Below are 16,390 nucleotides of genomic sequence, written 5' to 3' on the forward strand. Positions count from 1 at the left end.
TGGTGGTGGTGGTGGTTTTTTGTTGTTTTTTTTGGGGGGGGGTTGGTTTTTTGAGACAGGGTTTCTCTGTAGTTTTGGAGCCTGTCCTGGAACTAGCTCTTGTAGACCAGGCTGGCCTCGAACTCACAGAGATCCGCCTGCCTCTGCCTCCCAAGTGCTGGGATTAAAGGCGTGTACCACCACCACCCGGCAAAATGTAATGATTTTTAAGAAAAAATTTAAACCTTCCCATAAAGAAAACAACAACTAGAAGATTGTTTTTTGATGAATTCCACCAAACTTTTCAGAAGTGAATTAATCTAATCTTCCACGATGAAGGAAAAAGAGCAGAAACCCATTGCATTTTTAAAATTCTGATACCAAAGCCAGACAGAAGTACAAAACAGAAGCATTTAAGAGAAGAGCCCACCCGCAAAGACCACTTGAAGATCTTGAACAATGACTACACACAGTAAGTTAGGAGATCTAAAAACTCACTCACTTCATTAACAAATGAAAGAAATGAAAGGGAAACCATGACTATTGCAGCAAGTCCAGGAGAGAAAGTTTAATAACTGTTTACTCTAAAACCCACTTAGCAAACTGAAAACTGAAGGCAATTATTAACCCCAAACCCTCAGCCAACTAGTCTCCATGTTTAAACCTTGGAAACATCCTCCTAAAGCCAATAAAACAAGACAAAGATTCCTGCTATGACCACTTCTACTCAATATAATATGAATGTATTTACATATTATATATGTAGGTATGTAGTTAGGGTTTTAATTGCTGAGACCAAACATCATGTTATAAAGGAAAACATTTAATTGGGTGGCCTACAGCTCAGAGGTTCAGTCCATTATCATCGTGGTGGGACATGATGGCATGCAGGCAGACGTGGTGCTAGAGAAGGAGCTGAGAGCTTTACATCTTGATCCGCAGGGATCAGGAAGTGGTCTGAGACACTGGGCATGGCTTGAGCATATGAGATCTCAAAGTGTGCTTCCACAGTGATACACTTCCTTCAACGAGGCCAAGCCTACTCCAACAAGCCCACACACCCAATAGTGCTATTTCCTTTGGGGGCCATTTTCTTTTACACTCCCACAGGGTGTAACACACACACACACACACACACAAGCAAACAAACAAGTAACGTAATTTTAAGTTTCTGAGTCAGAGACCTGGAGGGGTGCAGCTTAGTGAAAGACACTGCACTTAGCGTGCACCGAGCCTGAGTTCAGTCCTCAGCTCCAAAGAGTAAAGGAGCTAACGTAGCTCCCAAAGGATGTACAGGGTTCACTGAGAAAAATGTACATGTAAACAAGCAAGGTGATATGTGTCATGTTCATACACAGCGTTCATGGGAGGAAAGATGTTTCATAAGACCTCAGTTCTCTTAAAATTGATGCATAGATTTGATAAGAAGCCACTTGCAAATACGATTCTTAAATTTGTGAGCAAAGAAACTGAAGACAAGAAAACTATAAAGAGGAAAGGGGTGGGGATGTCTCAGACGTCGAGTCAGCTAAGAACACCCCATGATTTCAGTCCAGGGACCAGAAAACTGAGCCAATAGTGGACAGCCTGAACTCAACCCACACATCACAGCCCTGGGACAGACTGATAGGGACAGCTCTGCGAATCTGTAAAGAGCAAAGGGCCCACGACATGGCTCAGCAGGTAAAGGCACTTGCTGCATAAGCCTGGTGACCTGAGTTTGATTCCCCAAACCCACCTAAATGCAGACAAAGAAAACAGACTCCGCAAAGTTGTCCTCAGCAGCACAAGTTCCCCCCATGCCCACATCAGAGATACATAAAATACAGAAATTAAATCAAAACAAGCTCTTAATAAAGAAAATGACACAGAAGCTGCTCATTATTCCTGTGGATTAAAGAAAATCCTTCATTCATGCCACGCACAGATTCCAGAGAAAGATTTAAATATGAATTGCAAAATATTAAGTTTGAGGGAACAAAAGGTTAAAAAATGCTTAATGACATGCATGTTTATGTATGTATGTATGTGCATGTGTGTGTAAATGTGTGTGTGGTATGTGTGTATGTGTGATATGTATGTATATATGTATATGCATATATGTATGTGTACGCCTGTAAGCATGTGTATGCTCCTATAGGTCTGGCTATGGGTGGGTGCCGATGTGTGAGCAGGCATGGGTGGACATGCATGGAGGTCAGAGGCCAACACTGCTTGTCCTCTCCACCTTACTTTTCAGGACAGGTTCTCTCCCTGGACCAAGAGCTCATTACTTTGGCTTCACTAGCTGACCAGTGAGTTACAGGGACCCTTATGTGCCTAGCCTCTAATGGCTGAACCATCTCTCCAGCCCTTGCTTGGCCTTTTAAAGGCTGGGTCTGGGACTTGAACTCAGGTCCTCATGCTTGTGTAGCAAGCAGTTTACTGACAGAGTCATCTTTCCAGCCCCTGAGAAAAAGTCTAAGAAAAACAGAAAGCAGCAGTCACGGAAAAAATAACTGGCAAATGTAAGGGCTTTAAAATAAAGACGTGTCTATTCCTCCAAAGATGCTAAAAATAACCTGGAAAGACAAGCTACAAAACTGGGGAAAGATATTTGCAATTCATATGTGACAAATGATTATTATCCTGAATATATAAAGAACTCCTAAAAACCACTAAGAAAGCAACGAAAAAAGCCTAACAGAAAATGAGGTGGAAGATGTGAGCAGGCATTTCATGGAAGAAGAGGCCTGAATGCCAATCATGACTGGAAAATGTGTTCAACCTCATTAGCACTCAGAGGAATGCAAATGAAGACTATAGAAAATCAGCATTTCATCCAAACCAGCTCCGCAAAGGGAAGGAGGCTGGCGAGGTTTCATCCTGAGGTACAGCCACAAAGTCTTTCACACTAGAAGGGGCAAAGCAAAACTGCTTTGGAAGACATCCTAGTCCCGTCTGATGAGGCTGAAGGAGCCACGCACTTCATCATCCAGCAAGCCTACTTCTAGGACTGCTCACGCGGGAGTGTCTAAAGACCTGCGTCAGAGAGCGCTCAGAAGCCTCACTGCGGTAATAGGAAACCAGAATCAACAAACAGCCACAGAGAACACAACCACACAATGGAAAACTATACAACAGAGTACAGCTAATGAACGAAGCAAAGCCAAGCGTCCACATGGGCAAGCATGAGACCAACAGAGTGTGGGTTCCGCCTTATAAAATTAGACGATGAGTACAATTGGACAATGTGTTCTTTGGAAAATATGTGCACATGGTATAACTGACCTTAAAAGGCCAGATAGACCAGGCGGCGGTGGTGCATGCCTTTAATCCCAGTACTCAGGAGGCAGAGGCAGGCGGATCTCAGTGAGTTCGAGGCCAGCCTGGTCTACGGGGTAAATTCCAGGAACACCCAGGGCTACACAGAGAAACCCTGTGTCAAAAAAACAAAAGAGAACAAAAGGCCAGGCATTTGGATAGATGGACTGGAGAGATGGCTCAGAAGTGAGGGGCTCACGGCTCTTTTGTGGTTTGTTTTCTATTGTTTTGTTTCTGTGAGGGGCACTGAGGCTAGAGCCCAGGGCTGCCTATGTGCTAGGTAAGCACTCTGCCATTGTACCGCCTCCCAGAACACATTACTTTTGCAGAGGACCCAGGTTCAGTTCCCAGCACCCACACCAGCTCTGGGGGGCCTCGATGCCCTCTACTGTCCAAGCACGTGATGCACATATAGACATACAGGCAGACACATGTAAAATAAAAAGTTTCACAATTTTACAAGAGGGTGGCAGTGGTGTATCTGGGAACTAACTCTGCTACAGCTCTGAGCAAACAGTGGCTCACTTGTATTTGGTACGATTATGGCTTTAGTCATAAACAGTGCCTCAGTGGCCTTCCCTATTTCCTTTTGGATAAATCAACACTAGCTGGGTAGCGGTGGCGCACGCCTTTAATCCCAGCACTCGGGAGGCAGAGGCAGGCGGATCTCTAAGTTTAAGGCCAGCCTGGTTCTACAGAGGGAGTTCCAGGACAGCCAGGGCTACACAGAGAAACCCTGTCTTGCAAAAAACCAAACCAACAACAACACTAAACAAAGTAAAAAGAAGGAGAACAAAGGAAATCAAGACCTAGCGCCTAGCAGCTGCCTTGCTCTGCTCCAGCAACTGGGACACAGCACCAAGTGATTCACATACACTATCTTGTTTGGACACCATCGCAGCCCTGGGGAGAACTGGTCCACTGCAGAGATGACCTTCTTTCCAGTTTATATGGGGAAAGACAGATGTCTAGAGAGCTTAATTAAGCAACTTGCCCCAGGCCACACAGCCTTACAAAGAAGAGATTCCAGAGGCCAGTCCAGGTCTGTGTGACTACAACCTGGTTGTCTTCATAACCCCAGCTACTGAACCCCAGTCTGGCAGACAGTAGATGCCCAATAAGAGGTGACCTTGTGCATGTCACCTCACTGCTGGGCTGGCAGGCTTCCTCCAAGCACAGTATCACCCTACCCCCTGTATTCTTTGATTTTTGTCCAGTGACCTGTGAGCCTGGGGATTGGGAGGGCCAGTACTTACCCCGAGGGCTATAGCCAGGAGCATCCATGAAGGACAGGCCCAGCCGCTCATCCTCCTGCAGGGTGCTCTGGTCTGTGAAGCTGCGGTCCACAGCACTCATCATGTGAGTCTTCTCCTGGCGGTAGTTGACGGTGGCCTTAGTCATGGTCACTGGCTTCCTGCAGAAGGGGACAGTTGGAAAGAGACACTGGTACCGTGGGTGGGGCTAACAGCACCCAGAGGTGGGAGGGAAGGCCCTGGAATCATGAATCAGCTGCATTGCAAATGTATCTCTGGATACAGAGGGGACACAGCTTAACTCGCCAGCCAATAGCAGCCATGATAGCTGGGACCCTGTTTCCTATCCCTTCTGACTCCAAGGTCTCGAGACAGAGGGCCAGTTCACTCTAAACCTAACTAAGTGCGACTGCAGAGCCGCCATCCCACAAACTGGAAGATTAACCCAGACAGCCTCAAGCCCCCGCCTCCTGAAAGAGCCTTGCCTGGGCACTCCCTCCATCCTGCAGGAGGAGAACCAGGCCTTCCAAGGGCAGGCCAGGGCCTGCACCACCAGCTCAGGGGTCTCCCAGGGAACACCAGCTGTGGCTCCTATCACCCACCTGCCTGGCAGCAAGTAAGTGTATCAGGGGAAGGAGGGCTCAACCTGCCTGGGACACATCAAGAGTGGAGACCTCAGGCTGCGATTCCCGGGCTCTTGGGGAAGATGTGAGACAGAAGACTGTGGCTGACAGGAAAAGATGCCCGCCTGGAAATAGCCTGGGGCCCATGTTGAGGCTGTGAAGACCCTGACAAGCTGCCTGAGCAAAGAGGCCCAAGAGAGCCCTTCGCTGAATGGATACTGGCCCGGAAGGCAGTCTCCAGTGGTGAACCACAAGGCTCTGTTCCCAGCCAGGGGCTCTCAGCCTCCTTGGAAAAAACTACAAAAACAAACCTATCAGATCCACAGGAGACGGAGCATGGGGGCTGTTGGGAGACACCTGACTCCACCGGCCTCCGCTTGATCTCAGTGTGAGAGGAGGTGGATGGAATTTAATGTACACACTCAAGAGTTCCCAATTTAGGTTCAAAAATTATCTACACGAAATCCTGGGGAGGAAAAGCAGTCATGTCAGCAGTTCCTCGGAGGGAGAGGAGGAAAGCTGGGGGCTGGTGCTGGGAACCAGCAGGATGACGGATAGGTTCAGGAAGCATGGGGGCAGGGGAGGCAGCGAACACGGTGGAGAGAGGTCACTGAGGTCAGGAAGGTGATGTGAGCTGCAGGGTGGCTTGGAAGGAGCACCGGGCCAGCTGAGTATAGAAGCATTGCTGGAGCAAAAGGGAAAGATAACACGAGGGAGGGGAGGCTGTGGAAAGGGGCTGGCCTTGACATAGCCGGAGAGGGAGCAGAAGAGGGAGAGGAAGGGAGGGAAAGACAGACAGACAGACAGACAGACAGACAGACAGACAGAGAGAAAGAAAGAAAGAAAGAAAGAAAGAAAGAAAGAAAGATGGGAGGGCAGGCTCTGGAGCCTAGGGTGGTCGGAATTACTCACGGGTAGTAGGAGTAGGCATAGCGGTCCCTCCTGGCAGCGTGCAAAGAGAAACAGCGATGTGACCAGGCTTCCCTCCCAGAAGGAAGGGACCACACAGGTCAAGGGGCCATCCTCAGTCTAAAGACTGACCAGACTGAATCACTGTGAGCTCAGGCTAAAAGCCCTTCCCTCAGTGAGGCTGAAGGATGCCCAGCTTTTGCAGCTGCACTTTCATGTGCAGAAACACACACACACAAACAATAGATTCACATATACATACACTCATATGCAGAAATACACATGTATTCAAACACGCAAAGGCACCATCCCCCATCCATGCCTACTCTGGCCTTTGCAGACAGCCCCCGCCCTCAGGCTCTCCTCTGCAGTCTCCACAGCCCCTGCACAGGTAGCCTTTACATACACCTCCACCTAGGAAGGAGAGTAGCTAGGGTCAAGGAGCGGTAGGGTGGAGAAGCCCCAGCAGGGTAGAGAGGCCCCAGCGGGATGCCTAGACAAACCTGGGGCCCACACTTCCTGCCCTGACTAATCCTGACTAGGAGGCCACCCTCTCACTACACACCCAAAGCTTCTGTGTAAAGCCTGACGTTGAACTAAGACTGCTACTGATTGGTAGAACACTTGTCTAACATGTTCAAGGCTCAGGACTCAATCTCTAGCCCTGGAAAAATAATCCCATTTCACAGACGAGAACACTAAGTCACAGGTTGTCACAGTAAAGACCAGAGTCCCCCAGGTCTCAGAATACCTGTCTCGGGATCCTGGCCCAGGAACTCCCTCAATGCTTCCTACCCAGGCTCCATCAGGCCTTGGGAGGGAGCTGAAGCTCCTACTTGGTCCTTTACATTTGCAACACAGGCTGATCTGAAACCTGTCCAGACCCCACAAGCAAAGTGGGGGAGCCCTGGGGAGTGCACTGGCTCCCCAAGGCCAGGACCAGCAAGTACAGAGACAGACCACGGTGGAAACTGGTAGCTTTTAAATAAAGGAAGCTACCAAGTTGCAGCTCCAGGGAAGGTAACGGGCTTAGGGGCTTTCGAGATAGCCTGGACAGGTACTGATACATGAGTTAGCGACGACTGTGTGATGAGGTCGGTCTCCTAGCGACACCCTGACAGCATCATGACCGCCCTGTCCTGGCCAAGGCTCTGTCTGCAGAGCACAGGGAAAATACCCCACACGGCCAATCCTCTCCCCTCAGGGGAAATTTCTAGGAACTCAAACTTCAGCAGCTCCATTCACAGCCTCCTACACCCACGCTCTACTCGGAGGTCCTCTCAGGTCTCTGCTGGGCACAAGTGCCGAGAGCCGCCACTGTCAGGGAGCCTACAGCGCAAGCGCCAAGAACCACCGCTGGCACGGAGCCTACAGCGAGGCCTTCGCATCTGTAGTGAGGTTCAAGCCTGAGTCCGGAGCAAGCCTGACCACGGTACCTAGAGACTTGGGCAACTCACTTTAATTACGGCTTCTCCATCAGAGAAAGGGAGTCGGGCCTGCTATTTGTCAGGATCCAAGAAGGAAATGTTCTCGGATAGACCCCAAGTGCCAGAACCTCGCCTGGCACATTCTGGGCACTCAGTAGCTAGCGCCTCTCCTGGCACACAGTCATTCCTCATTAAGTGATCATTAAAAATAGTTCGTCTCAAGATACTGTTCTTTGACTTCGGGAGAGAGTCCAGGATAGGCCTTCCCACACACAATCCCCATCCCACTGGCACACCCTGTCTCTACCACTGACGGCCCTGGCCAGCTCTTTGTCCCCTCCCTGGATCCTACTTATCTGTTCCTGGCAGCCCAGAGAGCTGGTGCCAACCAGCCGGCATGTGCCCAGCCTGGCAGCAGCAGGGGCTAGAGAAGCCAGAGTCCAGATGGGGAAGGAGGAGGCTGGCTCTGCCTCTGGCTCCTAGGGTGACCTTGGGCAGGTCCGCCACCCCCTCTAGGGCTCAATTACAGTGTTTGAGCCACCAGGTTCTGGAGATGCCTGGTGAAACTAAGATAGTGTATGGCCGCAGGCAGAGGGGTCTCAGGAGTTCCCGCCCTGCCTCCAACTCTGTTTAATTCACTTGGCTCCAGGTGGGGAGCTTGTTTCGTTTTTGGCACTTAGAGCTTTTGTTTTGTTTTGAAACGAGATCTCAGGGAGCCAAGGCAAGCATTGAACTTAGTATACAACAGAGATGACAAAGACAGCCTTGAACTTCTGACCCTCCTACATCCATCTCTGGAATGTTAGGATCACACGCACGTGTGCCATCACCTCTGGTTTATACCAGGCCGGGGACCAAAGCTAGGGCTCCGTGTGTGCTAGGCAAGCACTCTGCAAAGTGAGGAGGATCATCGGCTTCGACAGGCTCTGTCGCTTTGAAACCAATCTAAACATTAGACCAGATGTCCTTCAACACTCCCTGGCAGCTTGCTCACTCTGGGGCTCTGAGCTTGCACAATCAGTCATGGCAGAGACCTTGGCTAGAGGGCCAAGTCACAGTCAGGTTGTCTCTGTAGAGCAAAGGAAGGGAGTGCCTGCTTCCAGCATAGCTCCTTGGCACAAGGTAGAATACCCATTCCTGGATAGTGGCTCCTGGCACCAGCCAGACCTGTGCTCCAGCCACAACAGTGCTCTTTGCTGAGTCTCTGACACTCACTGTCCAGCGTGTGTTAATCCACAGGCCCAATGCCCAGGCTGGCAACCCTCCACATACTTCACCACCAGGGGCAAGGGGGCTGTTCTACCAACCCCAGCCATGGCTCCTCTGTGCCCAGCAGGCCTTTCAGGGGTAGGAAGCCCCTGGTGGGTGGGGGGTACTACTCACCCTTTGCGAATGATGACAATGATGGCTCCCAGGAGAAGGATAAGAACGGCAAGACCGCCTGCACAGATGCCCAAGATAAGCCCCATCTCCTCCGATCTCTGAGACACCTCAAGGGGTCGCTTGCTCTCCTTGCAAGCAGCTGGGGAGAATGAATGAGACAGAGGATCAGAAAGCACCCCACTTGACAGGCCAGGATCTGAGCACCAAGGCACAGAGGATCAGAGAGCACCCCACCCAACGGGCCAGGATCTGAGCACCGAGGCCCGGAACAAGTCACCCAAACATGCATGCACCAAGGCCCCAGCGCTGCACCTAGGCACTGCCCTGCCTTTCAGTCGGAGATCTGTCTCCTCACCTTGCCTCTCAGCCAATAGCCTGCCTTCCACATCCCAGGTCAGTCTCCCTCAGCCTGCTCTCCTCCTCTTAGCCCCCACATCTTCAGACAGAGAACTGGGGACACCTGGGGCCTTCAGCCCTATCCTCTTGCCCTCCTACCAGGTGATGAAGGGGGAAAGTACCTGTGCTACAGATGAGACATCTCAGGGTGTAACCAACCATATGCCATGTCTAGAAGAGGGGTGGTCCTCACACCACATCCTCCCTGCCTGTCCTGTCTATCCCACCGTAGAAAAAGGAACAGATACAGAACCCAGAACAAGGGACCAGCTACCATCACTCTCAAGGCACAAGCAAGATGGCTTTCTCTGCACAGGCTGGTTCCTGTCTCTGTCAGGGACCCTTCTGACACTATGGGGAGCGTGAAGGGTGCGAGAGGCTGCCTGCTGTCCAGTTTGAGAGAAGCCCTTGAAGTGGGCACCAGGTAGCTGAGACAGGGAGACCTTCCTAGCCGGGCCTGCCTTCCACAGCCCTAGGCTCTCATAGCCCTGTCTGCTCCCATAGCCCCGGGTCCCCTGGAGACACACAGATGAGAGGCCATGCCTGAACAGGGCTGAGGACATCCAGCAGACTCACCTTTCCTGGCAATTCGGATGCAGTTCAGCCGGGTTTCCTAGAAATACAGATGAAGAGGCTCAGAGACACAAAAAGCCAAATCCACACTCTACAGCCCAGGAACCCCAGTTGGGATGGGAAAGGAGGTTAGAGTATAGAATCTAGGACCAGGTCTCAGGCCCCAGTGGTAGGCCTCCCCAAATGTCCCCCACCCTCCAGCCCAGTACCCCAGTCTACACCCCTAGACCCAGCCGGCTCCTCACCCCTTTCAGGTGACTCGCTGCCTGGAAGTAGATAAGGTAAGCCTTCCTGGGCTCAAGTGGTGGGTTCCAAAAGCCACGATAGGTCTGGTTGTCACCCACAGTAAAGGGCATGGCCTCAAGCAGACTGCTGGCAGCCAGCTCAGCCCCGAAGTAGTGCACCAGGCCACGAGCCAGTGCGGTCTCAAAGGTCAGAGGTACCGAGAAGCAGTCCTGACCTCCTGGTTCCCGTCGTAAGCGCCGTGGCCGCTCTTCCTCCACAACCACCTGGTATACACTGGACAGGGAGGAGATGGTACACGTGACCACAGAGAGCCTTCGGGTAGTGAAGGTCGGGGGTCTTAGCTCTGCCTCTTTCTAACCCAGCAAGTTACAGACGCTCCCAGGACTCAGTTTCCTCCTCTGTAAGATGGGAGTGAACCAGGGTGTAGCTAGAAAGGGACACTTAGCAAGTGAGTGTCCATTGTTATTGCTGCCACCATTTGTAGCCTTGCTCAGTGGGACTAAACCCTAAGGCCCACTGGATCTCATCAATGAGCCTTCTTGTGTGTGACACACAACCTAGAACATGGAAACACCCGGGCTCTTTCCGGTAAAGGACGACTAGGGTAAGACCACATTCACTATGCTCAGGTGAGAGGCCCTGCGCTGGTACTGAAGGATCTGGGCCTCCTGAAATTAACTCTCCCCAGCAGGAAAGAGACGCTCACAAAGCAAACAAGGATATGCTGGTGTGACCATCTAGAGCCCTCTCAATCCTCAGGCAAACCTCTGCAAACTGGAGCCCTCTGTGTCCCGCAGGGCCTTCCTGCCCTGACTTGTGTCTCTCTCCTGACCACTGGGGTTCTGTTTATTTTAGTGCCTCGAGGAAGGGACTTTGGCTGTGGGCTCCTCCGGTCCACTGTGGAACTGAGCCAGAGCAAACATGTGGGGTCTGATATGCTTAACTCCTTCCCATCAGCCTCCATCACAGCTCAGCTTGGGACACCCCGCCTGTCAGACTCTGCTCTGGGAAGTAGGAATGCCTCTGCCTTCCCTCCAGTTTCCAGTGCAGGGAATCTGTTCACTGCCTGTCACAAAACCTCTGCAAACACCAGCCCAGATCCTTCTCAGCACCCACCCCCAAGCTAGGAGTCAAGCCTTCCCCAGCTCCAAATGCTCCCAGGAAGTTCACATTAGCCCTCAAACTGAGTGGTATCTAAAGAGACGGAGTCTCAGGGAGATGAGGATCACCCCGCCCACCATGTCCTGTCTCCATATTCCCGTCTAGCGCGACCAAGTCCTGCCTGACACTGCCACACGAAAACCTGGAGGCTTCCTCCAAGAACACAACACCCACAGGGGCCTGAGAGTCTATGGGGGCCAAAGCAGGCAGTGGTAGTAAATATCGGGGAGACCCAGCAAGTGAGGAAGAGAAGGCAAAGGGCTAGGTGAGAAGGTGGAGGACTAGTTAGGGCATGTGAGCAACCCAGCCACCTTCATGGGACAGCTCCCAGTCCCCACCAAAGGGGGATACCCAAATGGCAGGTGGAGAGGCTCTGTACCTTCCAAAAGTCACTCCCACCCTCACTTCTCCAGCCAAACACACCACAAAGGCTACCTGAGATGACCCTGCTCATGCACGCTCTCATCTTTACTCCAGCGCGTACACACACACACACACACACACACACACACACCAGTTTTGCAGGTTAAGATAGCTTACATAGCTGGCAACTTGACTGAATTGAGAAACACCTAGGAGATTGGAAAAGCACACCTCTGGGCATGTGTGCAAAGATATGTCCAGAGAGGGTCACTTAAGAGTGGAAGACCTGTCATGAATGTGGGGGTACCACCCCATGGACTGAGGGTACCGGTGGAATGACTGAGGGAGCCAGGTAGAACCCAGCTATTCTCTCTCTCTCTCTCTCTCCTTCCCAGTTACCCTGAGGTCAATCATCACCCCCACCCCCCATATGTTCTCACCATCCTGGTCTTCTAAGTACATAGGGCCAAGAGACTGTGGACTGAAGCCTCAAAAACCATGAGCCAAATTGAGTCCTTCCTCCCTTCATTGGCTTTGCTAGCATGCAGGTATTCGTGCAGGTATGACTCACGGTCAGCCTGACAGTGCCCTAGGACTTCATGTGCGAACGCAACCGTGAGAAGACCCCACTCACTCTTCATCTGTACTCTAGCGTGCACACACACATGCACACGCACACACACACGCACACACACACACACACACACACACACACAGAGCAGAGGCAGCCGTGGCAACATCAACAATCCCAGAGTCCTCTGTTGGGAGCAGAAAGGCTGTGTGCTAGAACATCCCCATGGGGATGGCCTTAACTGGCTGGTTCCCTAGTCTTCTATAGAGAAGCCATCCCTGTGTGTGCAGGAACAGAACTAGCTAGAAAATACAAGGCCCCAAGAGTTTTACTTCTCCTGAGTGCCTAATGAACCACCCTGGGGAGGCCTAGTTCCTTCTCCAAACTGGACACTGTCCAGGAGACCCAGGACAGTTACCAGCAGAGACCTGTGGTCTTGGCTCTGCCCAGAATCATGGTGCACCCTCCTCAACTCGGAGCCCAGGCAGGAAGTAGGGTCACCAGAGAGTTGGCCAGATCAGAGGAGAGGGCTGTCGCCCACCCTCTCTCCACAGGCTTTCCCACCTGATGGGTGCTCCACGGCCCTGGGCCGGCCTCAGCAGCACTGTGATGGTGTTCTCAGATTCGCCCAGGGGTGACGGCATGTCAGCATAATCAAAGCTGGGAGCTGAGAAGAGACAGGAACACAAGCATGGCATCTGGCCACCTCTAACCCCCTTACCATCATGTTCTTTTGATCTAAGCTTCCATGCCTCCCCATCTTAGGTGCTGACCTCTGACCTCAACCTTCTGAATTCACCCACCATAATTTCCTGACCCCTCTGATTTAGTCCCGACTTCTGACTTGAAGCCTATAAATGGTTCCTTTATCTCAGCAGGGTCCTCTGTGCCCGCACCACCTGCTCCACCCTTCAAAATCCTTGAAACCTGGGACCCTAGGCCCCCTCCCAAGGAAGCTCACCTGAGATGTTGGTGGTAATCTCCGTGAGAGCCGCCTGGCCAAAGCCCTTGCTGGTACGGGCACGCACAGAGAACAGGTAGGTGGTGCCAGGGTGCAGGTTAGAGAAGACGTGGTAAGTCTCATTGCGGAGTTTGGAGATGGTGCGCCGCGGGCCAGGCACATTCACAGCTGGGTCAGAGGACTCAATGCTTTGGTAGCTGATCTGGGGGCAGAAGGAGCAGGTAAGTGGAACAGGACAGTGATGGGCGTCACTATCCCGGGAATACCACCCACCAACCTTTATGTTCCATAGAAACTAGAGGTGCTCTGGGCTGCCCCCCACCCTACTCAGAACTCACAGAGCACAGCCTCTGACTATCATGGAAGTAGCTTGAAGGCCCACCTCCCTCTCTGTCACAGCACAGGAAGGAACTTTGACCTCCCACCTGGGCCCCTGTTCACCTCATACTGAGTGATGAGGCCATTGGGCTCCTGAGGCTCCTCCCACTTGAGAAAGATCATATCCTCCAGGGGAGTGAAAGTTAGGGACTCAGCTGCAATCCCACCAGGCACTGCGAGGGAAGGGCAGAGGAGAAGAAAGTGGGCTTTGGCTCCAAACACCAGAGTTCATGCATCAGCCTCGCCTCTTCCTAGCTGTTCTGCTTGGGCCAGTCAGTCTCCCTGAGCCTCAGTTTCTGCATCTATGAAATGGACATGACACAGCCCCTCTCTCACCGGAAGTAAATAATGTGAAGTATGCAAAGTTCAAAGTTCACGTGACCCAATCCATAGGGGCCTATGTATTCCTTCCACTTTCAGGGCCAAGCAGGTTCCATTCAGGCTCAGGAGATACAGTTATTTACCAGAGAAAGAAAATCAGTTGCCATAGGGGGTCTGGATCACGGGTGGAGAGGTTTCCCTGTCTAAAAAGCTCTTAATTACATAAACAGTCTCAATGAGATTGGAGAAGATTAACAAACTGATAACTACATCACGCACACGTGCTATAAAAATCTCCACCTGGGCATTGTGAGATATGATCTGTTTGTTTGGGCTGTGTTGTACAACCTAAACAAGCATGGCAGGGCACAGCTTCTGACTGGGAAAACACTTTGATAAACGTTTCTGAGGAAGTGGAGGTCATCGGGAGGGATAGTGGAAGGAAAGGTAAGAACCAGTGAGAGCTGGGCTGAAGAGCCAGTTTGGGTGAAACATGAGGTCCTGAGTCTGGATCCCCAATATGCACGCAAATGCCAGGTCTCTGGTGTGTATTCATGACCCAGCACTGGGGGTTTGCACCGTGACCCAGCACTGGGGGTGTGCATCGTGATCCAGCACTGGAGGTGTATACCGTGATCCAGCACCAGGGGTGTGCACTGTGACCCAGCACCGGGAGTGTGCATCATGACCCAGCATGGGTGTGCACCGTGACCCAGCATGGGTGTGTGCACAGTAACCCAGCACTGGGGGTGTGCATCATGACCTAGCACTGGGGGTGTACACTGTAACCAAGCATCGGGGGTGTGCACCGTGACCCAGCACCGGAGGTGTGCACCATGACCCAGCACTGGGGGTATGTGCCGTGACCCAGCACTGGGGGCTGCGGGGAAGAGACAGGTGGATTTCTTGGGACTCGCTGGCCAGCCAGTTGAGCAGAAACAAGGAGATCCAGGCTCAGTGAGGCCTTGTCTCAAAAAATAAGATAGAAAGCAATAAAGAAAAACATCAACCTCTGGTCTACACGCCTACACACACACACACACACACACACACACACACACACGCCTACACACACACACAAATAATAATACAATGAAAGCTAAGCATTCAGTTAAAACAAAAATTTCCCAAGATCATTCTCCACCTATCCAAACAGAAAATAAAAAAGTATAATCAACAATTCCAAGAGTCAGTAAGATCACAGAACCACCAAGTCTCATTCACTGCTAGCGGAGTAGAAATTGGCACAATCACGACCAATGAGAAACTTTCTGGCTAAATCTACTAAATACGAGCACACGCCCTTGCAACCTAGTCATTCTCTCCTCCACACACCCACACGACACATGAATATCTACCAAAAATAATCTACACAGACTTTCTTCAAAGCATTGTTCAAAGTAACCAAATCGGAATCTGCCCAGATACTCATCGACAGTTAACAGAAAGTAAATATGGCGGACTCATTTCTAGAATGAACCGCACAGGGGTGAGAACACATTCACTAGGACCATGCCTACCACGATCCGGTCTCCAGAGAGCACAAACTTCACAGAAACAAGCAGGCACAAAGCAAGCATCTACAGTATGATTCTGCTTACACATAGCCCAGAACCAAGCAAAAATTAATACACAGTGTTATTGGGAGAGGTAACGGCTACCCTTGGGAAGAGGTGAACATGGGAGCATTAGTGGCCTCCTGGGGTGCTGGGATGTGATCTCTTCATTTGGGAGTGAGTTCGCTGAAGTGTCCGGTCTATGGGAATTTATTGGACTGACCACTTAGGATAAGCACCCTGGACAGAATGAGGTGGCCTGACCATAATCCTGGGGACCAAATGACATGCAGAGATCATGAGAATGGAGAAGTGTGGTGTTTAGCTACAGACTGTGCAAAGCCTTGGGCAGTCCCAGCCATTGCTTGCTCCTACCCTGAGAAATCTTCAGTGTGGCCTATGCACATGCTTGAGGTGAGTGGTGCTGGGGAAAACCAACGAGGTGAGATGAATTTTATATGGGCTACACACACACACACACACACACACACACACACACGTTCTAAATGCTTAGAAATTAAGCAAAGCGGTCATGCAGTGGTGTGCACCCCTTTAACCCCAGCACTCAGGAGGCAGAGGCAGGTGGATCTCTGAGTCGAGACCATCCTGATCTACAATGTGAGTTCCAGGACAGCCAGAGCTACAGTGAGAAAAGAGAAAGGAAGAAAGAATGGAAGAAAAAGGAAGGAAGAATGGAAGGAAGGAAGGAGGGAGGGAGGGAGGGAGGGATAGAAGGAGGAAGGGAGGAAGAAAAAATTAAGCTAAGCGATTCTGAATAACTTTTGAGTTAAAGAGGAAATTATTACAGCAATTAAAAAATATTTTAAACTGAATGGTAATGAAAACAACATAGTAAGACTTACGGGTGAGCTCAGGGCTGCACAACACCTGCCTATCATGTGCAAGTCTGAGGTGAAGCCCCAGCACTGGACGACAACAAACACTAAGGGATGCAGCGAGAGTCGAGCATAAAGAAAAGCGCATGGT

General features: G+C 51.1%; 1 protein-coding gene across 8 annotated transcripts in view; it reads right to left on the reverse strand.

The window, feature by feature from the left end:
- The window catches only part of Ptpru (protein tyrosine phosphatase receptor type U), a 72,905-nt gene that overhangs the window by 25,193 nt on the left and 31,322 nt on the right, over nucleotides 1–16,390 (reverse strand). For 5 of the 8 annotated variants that reach the window (XM_075944753.1, XM_075944751.1, XM_075944750.1 and 2 more), the window contains exons 9-16: nucleotides 13,590–13,699; nucleotides 13,149–13,350; nucleotides 12,752–12,854; nucleotides 10,092–10,365; nucleotides 9,850–9,886; nucleotides 8,878–9,016; nucleotides 6,071–6,100; nucleotides 4,539–4,696 (exon numbers count right to left, since the gene is read on the reverse strand). In XM_075944753.1, the coding sequence (XP_075800868.1) occupies nucleotides 4,539–4,696; nucleotides 6,071–6,100; nucleotides 8,878–9,016; nucleotides 9,850–9,886; nucleotides 10,092–10,365; nucleotides 12,752–12,854; nucleotides 13,149–13,350; nucleotides 13,590–13,699 (1,053 nt within the window). The remainder of the gene's footprint in view (nucleotides 1–4,538; nucleotides 4,697–6,070; nucleotides 6,101–8,877; nucleotides 9,017–9,849; nucleotides 9,887–10,091; nucleotides 10,366–12,751; nucleotides 12,855–13,148; nucleotides 13,351–13,589; nucleotides 13,700–16,390) is intronic. The other 3 variants (XM_075944756.1, XM_075944755.1, XM_075944754.1) reach the window with 1 other exon arrangement.

The sequence above is a fragment of the Microtus pennsylvanicus genome, chromosome 13 (genome assembly GCF_037038515.1).
Source record: "Microtus pennsylvanicus isolate mMicPen1 chromosome 13, mMicPen1.hap1, whole genome shotgun sequence".
Classification (NCBI taxonomy): Eukaryota; Metazoa; Chordata; class Mammalia; order Rodentia; family Cricetidae; genus Microtus; species Microtus pennsylvanicus.